Source organism: Hydra vulgaris, chromosome 13, assembly GCF_038396675.1.
Source record: "Hydra vulgaris chromosome 13, alternate assembly HydraT2T_AEP".
NCBI lineage: Eukaryota > Metazoa > Cnidaria > Hydrozoa > Anthoathecata > Hydridae > Hydra > Hydra vulgaris.
Genome location: NC_088932.1, coordinates 48,157,135 through 48,173,517, shown reverse-complemented (window position 1 = coordinate 48,173,517; position 16,383 = coordinate 48,157,135). Strand labels below are relative to the sequence as shown.

The following is a 16,383-nucleotide window of genomic DNA, read 5'->3' as shown; positions in this document are numbered from 1 at the left end:
GTCAGTTTTTGGATTAACAGCGGGCCACATGAGTGTCAAAATCATTCCGAACCGTTTAAGTGTTCTCGTAGATTTTTCAATGCAGAATCAAAAACACGGTATTGTTCACATTTTAGAGAGCAAATTTTATTGGAAAAAAGAAAATGGCGAAAGGTTTTTGTGAGAATGGCTCATTTATTACCCCCATAACTGGTTGTGTGTACTCTTTCCCTTGTAAACTTTTAGTGTCTAAAGAAAAATCAAACAAACTCACTAGCGATGAACTTGATGATTGGAAGAGTGTTTTCAAATACATCAACATGAAAATGGATCTCTTCACAGAAAATGAATGTGGACATATATTTGTTGAAATATATTTTAAAACACAAAAGAACAAAGCTCTCTTGTGTTTTAAAATTACTGGAAAGAAGTATTGAAACATCTAATATCTGTCATTATAACGTTATCTGAACGAGATTTACTTTTTCGCGGAACAAACGAGCATTTTGGTGTTCCAGATAATAGGAATTATTTGGGTTTACTAGAACTTATGGCTTTGTTTGACCCATTTTTAAAAAATCACATTGCAACATATGTGGATAAAGGTAAAGGAAATCCACCTTACTTATCAAAAAGAATGGCAGAAAAAGTGCGATCTCACATTTTACAAGATATTTTAGTCGCTCGCTATTTTAGTGTTTCAGTCGGTTCAACTCCATACATTGATCACATTGACCAACAGAGTAAAGTTCTTCGACACGTTTTGCCGAAGTACAGAAAGTCAGTCGAACGATTTTTAACACTATTTATTATAAAAAGTCACGTCGATGCGGTAATGGCAGAACAGGTTTTAAAATGTTTAGGCGAAACTTGTCACTTAGGTTTTGAATATTGTAGAGTTTAGTCTTACGACAATGCCGCAAATATGTCGGGAGTATACAGAGGGATGCAAGCGATAATGTACAATCTCAATGAGAATGCGGTATATATGACATGTGCTACGCATTCGTTTAACTTAGTTGGACATACTTTTGTACAATGCTGCTTGTTTGCATCTGAATTTTTTTCTATCGTGCAACTATTGTATACCTATTTTTCAAATTCGACGCATCGATGGGATGTCTTAAAATAACACATCAAAAACAAAAAAGTACTCAAATCATTATCAAAAACGCGTTAGGAGGCTCACGCAAATGCCAGCGAAACAGTTCTCCTTAAAAATCCTTAATAAACCCTTAAAAAATCCTTAAAATCCTTAAGAACCCTTAAATAAAGGCATATTTAAAAATGGCATATCTGATCATTTTCCTATTTTTTTTTCTATAAATATAGATAATAAATTACTTCCTAATGAAAAACGAGTTTTTAAAAGGGCGCATTTTTACAAATGAAAGCTTTGAATCTTTTAAAGAAGAATTATCTCTAATTGGTTAGAGCATTATTAACACCTCTGGTGATACAAACTTAGTTTATAAGTCCTTTTTTTAAACTTTCTATGATATTTGCGACACTAATTTCCCTGAAGTTAATTTAAATCTCAAAGCTATAAGTATTAAATCGCCTTGGATTACAAAGGGTTTGCGAAAGTCTTCAAAATCTTAAACAAAAGTTATACATTAATTAAATGTAAAACAAATGAAAATAAAATTATATATAAACAATACGATAAACTTGGTTTATAATAAGAGAAATTACCGGCAGCAAAAAATGTACATCTCACTCTTTTGGCAAGCATGTTTAAACATAATAATGAACTTTTATATGATAAAATACAAATTACGGAAGATTTTAATAAACATTTTGTGTTTGTAGGACCAAATCTTGCGAAAAGAATTCCTATAGCTAACAGTTTAATGAATGATCTATGTTTTCCTCTAAACTCTTACTTGAACTCTTTTGAACTATCTTTTGAAGAGTTTGAAAATGCCTTTAAAATGTTAAAATCTAACAGAGCAGTAGGCCATGATGGTATTAACGGCAACATCATTATAAGTTCATTTGATGTTTTAGAAGATATACTCTTTAAGATTTTTTCAATATCAATTAAACAGGGAAGTTTTCCACAAGCTCAAAAATTAGCAAAAGTCGTACCAATATTAAAAGGTGATGACATTGAGAATATAAGTAACTATCGTCCAATTTCACTATTTTCTGTATTCTCTAAAGTTTTAGAAAGAATTTTGTACAACAAAATTTATAATCATCTTACTATAAACAACTTATTATACAGCAATCAATATGGATTCCAAAAAAACAATTCCACTGAACATGCCATTTTACAATTTACAAAAAATATATCTGACTCGTTTGAAAATTCTCAATTTACTTTAGGTGTTTTCATTGACTTGGCAAAAGCTTTTGATACTATTGATCACAAAATTCTTTTTAAGAAGTTGGAGTGGTATGGAATTACTGGAAATATATTAATTTGGCGAAAAAGTTACCTAAATAATCGGAAACATTTTGTTTATGCGGATGATAACGTATCACCTTATTTGTTAAATATTTCATGTGAAGTTCCTCAAGGATCCATATTAGGACCCCTCCTATTTCTAATATATATTAATGATCAACCAAAAGCTTCTAACCTAATGACAATTATGTTTGCTGATAATTCTAACTTATTTCTTTCTCATAAAAACTTCTTACTCTTTTTAGCAACATGAACATTGAACTAGCCAAAATTTCCGAATGATTTAAATTAAACAAACTATAATTAAATATTGATAAAACTAAATGGATTTTTTTTCATCCTTATAGTAAAAAGCACTCGTTGCTTAGCAACTTACACTTTCTTTTCATCGATAACATAATTATTAAAAGAGTTCTAGTGACAAGATCTTTAGTTGTATATATCGATGAAAATCTTACATGGAAAAGCCATATTGCTAACTTGTACAGTAAAATTTCAAAGAGTATAGGCATCTTATACAAAATGAGAAACTTTCTTGATAAACATACCTTAATTCAATTATATTGTTCGTTAATTCATTGCCATGTTAACTATGCAAACATTGCTTGGGGTAGCACTTATAAAAGCAAACTTAAACCTCTCTATCGGCAACAAAAGCATGTAGCACGCTATAAAAATTTCAAGAACCGTTTTACTCACGCTAAGCCTCTTTTATATGATATGAAAGCACTCAATAAATATGAGTTAAATGTTTTTAATATTCTTTGTTTATGTATAAATGCAAGACCTCGTTTCTTTTCGTGACGTGTATTCACAAAGAGATGGAAATAAATTTATTTTAAGGAACGATAATTTAATTCGACAACCATTTTCTCAAACTAATTTTAGAAAATTTTTTATTTCATTTTGTGGACCATTTTTATGGAATAAATACTTCTAAAGATTTTTCTCAAGAATATAATTTTGATTCTTTTAAACAAAATCTTAAAAAACTTATTTTTTCTACTGAAAATATACTAATCTACTTTTGAATTTTTAAAAATCCCTATATTAGTATATTAGTATATCTATATATTTAATGCATATTCTTTTTTATTTATTTATTTTTATCAACAGGCAATTATGTTTAATTTTAGAGAATTATTTAACATGTTTTAGTTTTTAAGTTTTAGAACTCTTCTATTGTAATATTGTATGTTTATTTTTATTTCAATTTATAATAATTATTATATTATTTCAAAAAAATATTGAACAAAAATAAATAAATAATAAGAATAAAAACATTGAAAATAACAATAAAAAAATAAAAAATTCAAAAAAAAAATCAAATATATATATATATATAGGAAAAAGAAAAAAAAGGAATGGATGTACGCGTATCTGTTAATATATGTATGTAGGCTAGATTTGGAGGTGAACCATCCTTTGGCAGTGGCTTGGCGTTTTTGTCGTCAGAAGCCTAAACGGTAATTTATATATTTGGCAGTGGTTTAGCGTTTTTGTTGTCAGAAGCGAAACAGAAATTTGGTAATTTGGCATAACATACAGCGATAACCATCATATGGCTATATGGATATATAATGAATAATATATAGCGATTAAAAAGATTCAGTGATTATTTTCGACATAATTAGATTCAGTGTGCGCAAGAGATTTATCTGGAAAACTATGGACATTATTGTTTGCATAAGTCAGCTGTTTGGAAGACAATAATTAGATTGATGCAAGCCGTAGTGGTATGCGGTAGTGGTGTAGTGGTAAAGCGCTTGCTTTACAAGCAAGAGGCTCCGAGTTCGATCCCCACCACGTCCCTGGTAGTACCGCGCTCAACTTGTTTCTCCGCGCAGCGGCCTTGTTTGTCAAAGTTCGTGTTTCGGAGTTATAGAGTTGAGAGAGGGTTATTACCACTATTAAGTAGCCTCCTCATCTGTAGTGGCCTTCTTGGCCTTGAGGAGGTGAATAACAAAAAAAAAAAAAAAAAAAAAAAAAAAAAAAAGCCGTAAACACCATAACAAAAGGAAAAAAACAAAAAAAAAACGCTCTAATTTCTATAATAGCGGTTTTTCTGTGAAGACCTGATGGTCTTCTTTGAGTATCCGCGGTCTTTATATTTATTTTTATTTTTTATTTCTTAACAATATCTTGACTTAAGTTAAGTTTTCTTTTTTTATATTATTTGTATCTGTATCATAGATATTGTAAAAAAGAACAAAAAAAAATGTCCTCTATTCTTTGATGAATTTGAAAACAACGCAAAATCAATTTTGCCAGGTATTGATGAAAAAACACCTAAAGAACTTCATGCCCAAATACGTGATATTAGCTGCTCGAGATAATTTTTGTATCAACGGGTTTGTAGTAGTTATTTATAGGCTTAAGAGAGATTAATGAGCGAACAAAGTTTACTTAGAGGTTGCGGAGATGTTTTCTTTTTTGGCTAACTTTGAACTTTTAGAAAATGACTATTGATAGAAGGTTTCTAAATTGGTTGATCTTTATTCGAACGACTTCAAGTTAAAATTTGTATAAAAGCTCAGTTCTCTTATTCTGAAATTTACGAAACTTTGGTTCATGACAACCTTGCATAAGTTTTTCCAAATGTCGAAGTTGCTCTTCGCATTTTTTTAACACTTATGGTTACAAATTGTTTTGCGGAGCGCTCGTTTTCAAAAATAAAACGAATTAAAAATGAGCAAAGAAGTACCATGCTTCAGGAGAGATTAGACATGCTGAGCTTGATGTCTATCGAATCAAACATTCTTCGCAAGATCGATTTTGATGATATAATAAACAATTTTATCGAAAAAAAGATATAGGATAAAAAGATTATAACAGTGTCAATTTCGTAAATTGTGATATGCTTTATAAGTTGTTTTAAACGTAAAAAAAGATATGTAAAATATGCTTAAAAAAAAAAAGTAGTATGTTTTAAAAAATAATAAATACCAGATTTATCACATAATTTTTTAGATTTATGAAGAAAAGGCTTATGTGCATTGGTAAACATTTACATTAATGAATGTACGTACCTTATTACTCAATAATCCTACAAAAATAACTTATAATGCAAAAATGGGGCCCTTAAAAGTTTTAGTGCCTAGGGCCCCAGTTTTCCTTAATCCGGCACTGTATATATCCCATCTACTCCAACAGCTTTGTAAACATCTAATTTTTTTTCAACAGTATGGCGAGTTGTTATATTGTTTATATCTACTTCTAGAATAATTTTAGTCTTCTGCAGCATATTTGGTATGTTATGCTTATCTTCATTAACAACTGAATTGAAACTAGTGTTTAAAATATTTGCTATAGATTCTCTATTTGTTACAGCATTATTATATTCATCAGACATTGAAGCTGTTCCTCCTTTTACTTTTTTGTTAGAATTAACATAACTGTAAAATAATTTGGGATCTTTTTTGATGTTTCACATATTCTTTTTCGTTTTCATTTTTTTTGTCAATCCATGGTTTTAAAGCTATGCGTTTATAATTTTTTATAGGTATATAACAGTTAGGTAATTCGCGATATTTATTTACAAAGATTTTGTAACATTCATCAACGTTTTTATTTGAGAAAGATGTGATCATTTTATATTATGGAACGAATTTTTTGTTTCTTGATAGTTTCCGGCTTTGTAGTTAAACTTTGATTTCCTATAGGAAGTTTTTGATGTAGTTGGTTTTTTTAAGATGCAATTCCAATACAATATCTGATGGGCATTATTTAATTTGCGGTAAAACGGAAGGTTATAGCCTATAGTTGAGATACGCTCTGTTGTATCGGTTAAAATTAAATCTAAGGTATTGCCTTTTGACAGTGTGCCTGAATTAAATGTTGGTTTTGTGACGTTTTGAGTCAAAAAGTTGTCATTTAAATTGTCCAAAAATGTTTGCGTCTGTCAATCATTCTTTGAGACCATTTGGATATTCTCATCATTCCGTTTTATACTTGGGTAATTGAAGAGTAAACCTGAATATTTGTTGCAACCAACACTTTTTTTTTGTTGCTATATTTGATTTGTAAGTACTGTAGCATTTGGTGGGTGATATATGCTACCAATTAAGATATTCTCATTTTCTGTTTTAACTGTCATTTCTTCAGATGCTAGGTCATACGAAGTATAAGTAATGTATTTATTTTTAACATCTACATCCTAACTTTTAAAACTTATTAAAAGATATTTTAAACTTTTATGAGTTGTTTATATTGTTAAACCACAATTCATGTATTGTATGTATTCTTAAACCTAAGAAACATGCTATCTGTTTAATCAATTTTCCCGATTAATACACTCATTCCAAACCATTTTTTTGTTTAAAGAAAACTTCTTGATATATACTTTAGGGTGTGTCATACTCGGGTCAAAACTTGAAAAATCAGATTTACGATTGGCATTATTAAAAAAATGGTGACGTTCAACATATCAAATTCAGAACTATCAAAAAATTTAAATAAGTTTAAACCACCAGGGTCAATTTGAACATTTTTAGACTTAAATCAGCTCTACAATAAACTTATTATAGAAGCTTTACAGTAAAACTATCTAGAGAAATTAATACAAGATAAGCATAATACATTAAGTTGTTAAAACTGTTTCAAAAATTTTGATTTACAGAATAATTAAAAGAGGGCTTTTTCCGAGTTTTGAGTGTAATAACTTCAACTCATATATTTTATTAAATCACTTTTCGAATGGCTAAATGGAAACTTTATTTTCAAATACCATTTTTAAACATTTGGTGTACAAGTTATTTTATAATATTTTTAGTAAACAAAGAGAGACTTGATGGATAAAAAAGGTTGGAGCTAGGATTGCTCTTCGTTTCTTTTTATTTATGACTATGCTACTGTATACTTTTAATTCTTAATGTATTTTATTTTTTATATAAGAATAGTTTTATAAGAATATTTAACAGGATATATAAGAATAGTTAAAAGGATTATATTTTTTTTATCAATATTGATGTTGTAATCTTTTTATTTAAAACATAAATTGATATATATTACATAACTGAATAAATTTTTAAAATTACGAGATAAAAAGTATAACTAAATATAAAATGGCTGCTGGAACAAAAAACTATAATAATTTGAGTTGATCCAGGATATTAATTTAAACTTTCAGAAAAATGGCTAATGGCCAGTTTTTATTTAAGCCTCCTGTAACTTTTAAGTAAGTTTAAAACATAATTTAATAACAAGACTTAAAGATCGTTAGCGCAAAGTTTGTCTGATTTCTCAAAATAGTGCAAATAAAGTTAAAAAATAAAAATTTAATTTCATCATTGACAAATTGTTTGACTTGGTTGATTGTACATATATGAGTTCGATTTGTTCTGAGCAACACTTTCCGTTTGATTGTAAAGTTGGTATCCACGTTACCTGTATCTGTCCTAGGGAGAAAAAAATACCGATTAATGAACAAGTTTATAGTAGGAGTGGGTATACTAAAAATAATATAAAAATTGAATATTTTTACACATTTTGGGTTAAACAGTTGGGATAAAAAAAACCAGGACCACTAGTTATTGAACTAGTTAATTCATCAGAAACAAGTTTTAAGTGTTGCTAGAGAATTAAATAAAATCGAAGCATATAAAAATAAAGTATTTATTAATCCAGATCTAAAGTATAGAGAAAGAGCTACCCTTAAATTGCTACTTGTTAAAAGAAATAGACTAAATAAACTAGAAGAAAATAAAAGTTCGACATTTCGTTATCAGAAACGTTATCAGTATGTATATATATATATATATATATATATATATATATATATATATATATATATATATATATATATATATATATATATATATGTACATATATATGTATGTACATATGTATATATATATGTATATATATATATATATATATATATATATATATATATATATATATATATATATATATATGTACATATGTATATATACATATATATGTACATATGTATGTATATATATATAGATATATATTTATGTGTACATATGTATATATACATATATATGTACATATGTATGTATATATATATATGTATATATGTATATATATATATGTATATATATATATATATATATATATATATATATATATATATATATATATATATATATATATATATATATAAAACGATATAAAGGCTTATGAAATATCAGAAAAATGTTTAAAAAACCATAATATAGAAAAAATCTGGTGTGTTATGGAATTAGGAAATGAAAAAATATTTTGTGGTAGTATCTACAGAACCGGAAATAGCAACATAAGTAACTGTATCAATATCACAAAGTTTATTAAAATTGCTGATTCAAAGAAACTATCAAATAAATATAGTGGAATCCTTTTTTGTGGGGATTTTAATTTCCACACAATTAGGTGGACGGAGGATTATTATGGTGAACTAACTTGTGAGTTTGATAATAAAAGCCAAAATATTTTTAGAATGTTTAAATAATTGCTTCATGCATCAGAATGTGATTGAACCAACCTTTCAAAAGAACAAAGGAGATTTGATAATAACTGAAAATAAAAATAGAGTTTATAAACTGGCACACCTTCCACCATTGGGAGGTATTAACCACGGTCATCACATTATTAGATTTAACAACAGTCATACAGAAAAGTGTATTGATAACAGTGTGTTTAAAAAAGACTAGTTCATTTACAATCGAGGGAAGTTCTATGAATTAAATAATTATTTTAAAATTATAAACTGGAACGATGAATTTAAAGGTTTGGAAATAAACAAATACTACAAAAAATGGCTAAGCCGTTACGAAGAAGGATGTAAACTTTTTATTCTGATCATTAAAGTGGGAAATATTCAAACCAACACAAAACCTCTCTGGATAAATAAAGAATTGAAAGCGTTGTCGAAAGAAAAAAGAAAAATTTGGATCAAATGTAGAGGGAAAAATTCAGAGACATTCATTTACTTGCAAAATACAAAGAGATAAACAAGACATTAAAAAATAAGGTGAATCAGAGAATCAAAAATTTTGAATATGATCTTGCTTTAAATTCGAAATCTAAACCCAAGAAAGCTTATGCATATATAAATAATAAAACTAAAGTCAAAGAGAATATAAGAGCAATGCAACTAAAAACCGGTAGTAGTGTAACAGATTTAAAGGTAATTGCAAATACATTAAATGGGTATTTTGCATCAGTACTCATCAAGCCACAAGATTCATCTGTTCCGATCATAGATATAGAAACACAAACTTTCTGTAGAAATCTAGATTTTAATGTCTCTGTTGAAGAGGAATACTTAAGCAAATTGGGTACTAATAAAGCAAATGGAATGGACAAAGTTCACCCAAAAATTTTAAAGGAGTGCAAATCCGCTTTAGCTTATGGTCATGCGCTAATATCATTCCGCTTTTTAAATACGGTTACAAATTAAACCCTAGCAACAATAGGCCTGTATCTTTAACATTTGTAGTCTGTAAAGTCATGGAAAGGATAATTAAGGATAAAATGATGAAATATTTAGTAGATAGCAAGCTAGTTAATAAAAACCAACATGGATTTGGTAATAATAAAAGTTGTGTGACGAACCTATGGGAGACTCTAGATTTCATAACAAATTCAATACACATCAAAAACATAACGCTAAAACAACGGTTACATAATAGTCTGGTCGCTACATGTAAAAAAAAAGGAAAACTAAACATTTTTTTTTTTTCAAAAACTGTTTATTAAATAAATGAGTTTTATTTATTTTTATTTATTATTATTAAAGTAAATAATAACGACTAGCAAAAAAATTGCAGCATCTCAATCTAGTTCCTAAAAAAGAAACTAAAAATGCTAGCATACTTCATCAAGGAGAAGTTGGTCATAATAATAACAAACTGCATGGTTTTACAAAAAATGCGCTTGCGAAAGTGAAGAATGCTTGGTAAGTCACAAATTAAATGTCCAACTCAATTTGTTTATTTATATACTGCTTAAAACGCTGGTACGGAAAAAATAATAAATAGCATGGATTTGATAATAATACTTTTTTTTACTTTGATCAAATTCAAAATGACTTTAAAATTGTAAACATTCTACCTGATACGTGCCCAACAACTCTCTTGTTTCATCAAAGATGTTACGTATGTTAAGTATGTAAATATAAAAATATTAAACATTCTATAACATCGGAAAAATATAGCAGGAAAAGTCAGTGTAGTCGTTGATGATGCATCCTCATCGAAAAGAGATAGATCACGTAAATTAAAAAACCCTTGGGTGGGAAATGCAAACAAAGAAAATTACCCTCAGTTTTCACGTTATTTATTGTTTTATGTGCTAGTTCAAAGTTAAAATAATTTCCTGTTTTAGTAAAAATTATTGCGGATGAAGAATGTTGCATTTACTATCGCAAAAAGACTAATAAAGATAGGAACGGAGTGAAATGCTTATAAAATGCGTAACGGAAAGTGCAGCAAACATGTTAAAAGAAAACGCTGGAAGTAAAGCTGGCATCCCTCGACTCATTGCTAGTATATCGGGCACAGAATACTCCAAAATATTTTGTTCGGATTTCAACAAGTTTTAGTCTTAAAAATAGCTTCAAATTAAATCTTTATAATTTATTATCTTTTTGAAAATAGGGATGGAAACTTCTCCGTTAGAAGAACGAGCGGTACATTTAACAAAGTTCCATCTGATCAATCCATTGAACAAGCAATTAATCGTGATCAGAAATGCTAAGGGGGTTAAAAGGTTATAGTACGTCTGAAGAAACCATTCAACGCTGGATACATACAAATCATACTGTTTCAAAATGTATTTCAATTTTAAAAAATGACATGGGAATCACAACCAAAAAACAAACACCAAAAGATCTAAAACCATTAAGAAAATATTTCCACAACGGATGTGTAGAGAGAGCTTTGATACTAATTAAAAATTGAGAAATTGTTCGTTTGTTAAAAACATATTAGTCATTCTAAAATAATTAATAAATACTACCTAAATACTAAATTTTAGTATTAAGGTAACATTTTCAGTATAAGTTTAGTAATTTTAGCAACTTTAAGGAGCAATAGAAACTCCAGTGGATCGAGAGCACTATGAGGAATTTGTTTTAAAGGTTCCTCAAAGTGCTGCACATATTTTTGATGAAATGACAATTCTGCAACAGCTTGCTAACATTAAACTCAAAACTTTAGGAGATATTTTAGAATTTATTTTAAATCTAATTCTGAAAGGATCCACAATATATTTTGTGACAGACCAATGCCAATCTGGCTCGATAAAATCATTCGAACATGCTCGAAGAAGACTATAAGGATCTCTAAATTTTAAGATTCAGTGGAGAGAACAAGCAAGACATTGTAAGGCAAAAGTATTTGCAGGATGCTACCAACAAGACCGAGCTTATTTCATTCCTACTAAAACAATGGTCACATACGGAAAGATTTGCATCACAGCTTACCGGATATGTTTTCTTTGTAAACTACCAGTCACAATTTTATAAATTGACATGCGAGGTTGGCGGTCAGTTTAGCTAATAAACTAGTACTTTGTTTTTATTTATTTACTTGGTTTTTTCTGTTTTTGTAGCGTATTTTATAAAATCATATAATGCATAAAGGGTTCCAGCGAGGAAGTTGTATCACTGCACACAAGTCACGAAGAGGCTGATACAAAAGTATTCTTGTGCTCTAAGCACGCTGCATATATATATATATATATATATTTATATATATATATATATATATATATATATATATATATATATATATATATATATATATATATATGTATATATATATATATATATATATATATATATATATATATATATATATATATATATATATATATATATATATATATATATATATATATATATATATACATAGGCGTAAAGTATGCTGTGCAACGGGGGCAGGCTGCCCCCCTTGAGTCAACTTTGCCCCCCTTGAAATTTCGTTTGCCCCCCTTGAAATTTTATCCATTCTTAAAATAAATATTATTTCAATTTATTATTTTTAAACAGAGAAAGAAATCAAGTTTTTTCCGAAATAAGCGAAGAAATTAACAATCCATTGCTATAAACGTACCCCCTTTTTTTAAATAAAAACTTGGAAAACTTATTGATCGAGGAAATCTTTTTTTTCAGCTAAAAAATGCGTTTTTTCGAATAACTTCAAATGGTCTTTTGATCTTAAATTAAAATTTTTTCGCAGGTATACATGCTTTAAACACGCTCCACCTAGTGTATTAAAGTAATTTTTGTAACGACGTTTTTGTTTTTAAATGGATTTTATATAAGTTAAAAAGAAAGTACAAATTAAAAAATCTTTAAAGAAAGCCAGTCAGACAAGGTACCTTGGTGAACTTGACTTAACGGTAATGAAGCTTATTTTATGCAAATTTCAAAGTACCAGTGAATTCGCTTGACAATAACTTAAAGAAGTTATAAAGACTTCAAACACTTCCGTCACTGAAGTTTCGAATTTTAGTCTTTCTTATTTAAATTTTAAAAGAAAATTTAAATCGAATTTTTACTAAGTTAACATTTTCATACAAAGTATTATAAAAAAACTTTAAGAATAGCGGACAACAGCTGTTAAAAAAGTAACTTTTACTTTAAATAAAATTTTAATTAACAGTTCTTTACTTTTACTTGTGTAAATATTATGTGTGATTTTACAAATACAGCACTTTTTACATGAGTACAATTATTGCTATTGTTTTTTGCTTTCGCAATTCAATTATTGCTATAATTTTTTATTTACATTATTATTTGTGTCAATTACAAATTATTGTAGATTACTTATAAAAAATGATTAATTATTTCCATTAATTAAGAAATAATTAATTAAAGTTAAAAAACTAGAAATCTTTTGTGTGTGAAGAACTTACAGCATGGATAAGTTTATCATTCGAACTAAGAAGAATGATTCTAATAATGCCAATGTGCCTATTTCATCTGCCTTACAAGTATCATCGTTTTCCGACAATAAGTTGAAGTTACAAGCAAACAGTTCAGATTTTGTTGGTGATAATAGTGAGGACCAACAAAAAAGGTACCAGCCAACCTCCTTAATAACTTATAATAGATTTTAAATAACAACTTAAAATAAGAGATTTTTTCTTTACAGAATTCCCTACTCCTCTTTATCCAAATCAAATTCAACACAAGGTGCAAACGGAAAAAGGTTGGAAAAAAATATTCGTCGATATCTTTTTAGCTGGGAAGACGAATTCAAGTGGATTAACTATGACGCTGTTAAAGAAAAAGCCTTTTGTTCCTCGTGTGTCAAAGCTACTAATATGAAGCTTCCGCTGCCTACTGAATCAAGAGAAAAAAAATCCGCTCTGGGATTTGTTATAAATGGATTTAATAATTGGAAGAAAGCTCATGAGAAGTTTCGCCGTCATGAAGCTAGCCATTTTCACCGAGCTGCTAACGAAATGATTTTGACAAGCACGTAAGATTCTACAGTTTCCAGTAAACTTTCCACTCAACATCTACAAGATATGAAGGACGCAAGAAAAGCACTTGATCATATTTTTTCTAGTTTGAACTCTTAGAACTGAGGTCTATGGATGTACCAGTCTTGAAAAAATGGATGAATCGACCAGAGAAGTACAAGTGGATATCACCAGATGTCACAAATTAAATTGTGTTGGATATTTCGTTAGTTATCCAACGTGAATTATCAAACACGATAAAAAAGAGGGATTTTTTTGGATTCATGATGGATGAATCGTCCGATATTACGGGAAAAGAGCAGGTATTATTAGCCAAATCAATAATTAAATGAACCTAATTTTTTTCTTTTAATAATTTTTAAAAGCTTTAAATTTTATAGGTATCGATATCCTTCCGTACTGTGGACGATGAGTTCCAAATTAATGAGGATTTTTGTGGATTTTATGAGACAGCCACAACTAAAAGCAAGAATTTGTTTTTGATTATAAAAGACGTCCTTCTTCGCTCCAACTTAAGGCTCGAGAACTGTCGGGGACAGTGCTACGATGGAGCTGCTGCTATGTCTTCTGAAATAGCTGGCTTGCAAAAACTTGTTCTTCAACAAGAAAGCAGTGCCCTTTATGTTCATTGCAGAGCTCACAACTTAAATTTGGTAATACAAGATGAAATAAAAAACATCCCTGATATAGAAAACATCATGTCACTCGTTCAAAAGTTTATCGCTTTTACCAGAGGCTCACCAAAGAGGCTCGCTTGGTTTTCAAGCCTAAAAGATCAAAATGGATGCGAAGACGGACACCAAAATGGAACATCATTTAGACCTTTTTGCCCAACCAGATGGATAATGCGCAAGCCATCACTAATATCTATTACCAGTAACTACAGATCACTTTTGGTTTGGCTGGAAGACCTTACCACCAACCCTGACTTTACCAAATGCCGAGTGGAAGCAATGGCTTTTTTGTCTTCTTTTCAGGTTTTTGACACCTTTTTTAAGTTGGAATTTCTTCGAATCATTTTTACCATCCTAGAAGATTCAAGCATTCAACTTCAGGGAAGCCAACTAAACTTTAGTAAGGCTGAATCCATCATTCAGACCCTGAAACAAATATTGAGATCTTTGCGTACTGAGTCACGTTTTAAAACACTTTTCGATGCGGCAACTGAATCTGCTAAAATAATGGATTTCGACGAACCAGCTCTGCCCAGGAAAAGGAAAGTACCTGCAAAAATTGAAGTTGGTTTCAGGGATACTTATTACCAGCCAAATGACCCAAAAGAGATGTACAAGAACTTGTACTTTATCAGTCTAGATGCAGTTTTAGTTAGCCTAACCGATAGATTTGAATCAACTGAAACCACTCACCATTTAACAAGAGTCGAAGAGTTTGTTATTGGATCAAATAATACTGAATGCAGTATTGACTACATAAAAAACTTCTACAAGGACGATTTTACAAATTATCAAAGACTACAGCTTCACCGGGACCTTTTCATTGACGAAGCTATGAGAAAAAAAGTCCAGTTAGTAGATTTTCAATCAGCTCTAGATTTTATCCGTGCTAAAGAACAAATTGGATTGAGAAGCATTGTCTCGGAAATTGTCCGTTTTATAAAGATTATTTTGGTCCAGCCAGTGTCAACTTGTACAGCAGAACGATCATTTAGTAGTCTGCGTAGACTAAAAACTTTTCTTCGATCGACCATAAGCCAAGAAAGGCTGAATGCTGTTTCTCTAATAAATACCCATAAAGAAATTACCCGGAGTATTAAAATGGATTTTTTGTTAGATAGGTTTATTGAAAAAAACGAAACGCGCCGAAGAATGTTTTATTTGGAAACCAAGTAAATTCTCTACATATATTTCTATATTTCTTGATGCTAGTTAACCAAAATTTTGATAGAAAAAGTTGTTATTTTTTATCTCTATATAAATAACAATTAAAACTGGACAGTTAACGTAAATTGCTCAAAAAAATTGAACCTTCAACTTTTTGCCCCCCTTAAAAACTAGAGTACTCTACGCCCATGTATATATATATATATATATATATATATATATATATATATATATATATATATATATATATATATATATATATATTTGAAAAAAGTTATTAACGTGACGTCATCAGTACCAAATAAAGGCCCATATTTGATCCTTTAAGCACTTTCAGAACTGCTCGTAAGTTTTTCTTTAGATGTTGTTATTTATTAAAAGGATTTCTCAAAAGGTTGTCCAACGTTTGGCATAAACATGTAATTTTTAGTTTGATAAAAAAATATACATCAGCGTGACGTACAAAATAAAGGCCCAAATTTGACCCTGTAAGCACTTTTAGAATTGCTCGTAAGTTTTTTTTCAAAATGTTGTTATTTATTATAAGGTTTTCTCAAGAGGATGTCTAACGTTTGACGTAAATCTGTATTTTTTACTTTGATAAAAAAAATATAAATTACCGTGACGTCATCAGTACAAAATAAGGGCCCAAATTTGACCCTTTAAGCACATTCAGAAAGGCACGTAAAGTTTTTCTCATTGAAGACATCAACT

General features: G+C 29.1%; 1 protein-coding gene across 1 annotated transcript; it reads left to right on the top strand.

Annotated features, from left to right (window-relative positions):
* Positions 1–13,258: 13,258 nt before the first annotated feature.
* Positions 13,259–15,678, top strand: LOC136089955 (zinc finger MYM-type protein 1-like). Its single transcript, XM_065816057.1, has 4 exons — positions 13,259–13,419; positions 13,495–13,824; positions 13,928–14,033; positions 14,209–15,678. The coding sequence occupies exons 1-4, from the start codon at positions 13,259–13,261 to the stop codon at positions 15,676–15,678; spliced, it is 2,067 nt and encodes a 688-aa protein (XP_065672129.1).
* The last annotated feature ends 705 nt before the right edge of the window (positions 15,679–16,383 follow it).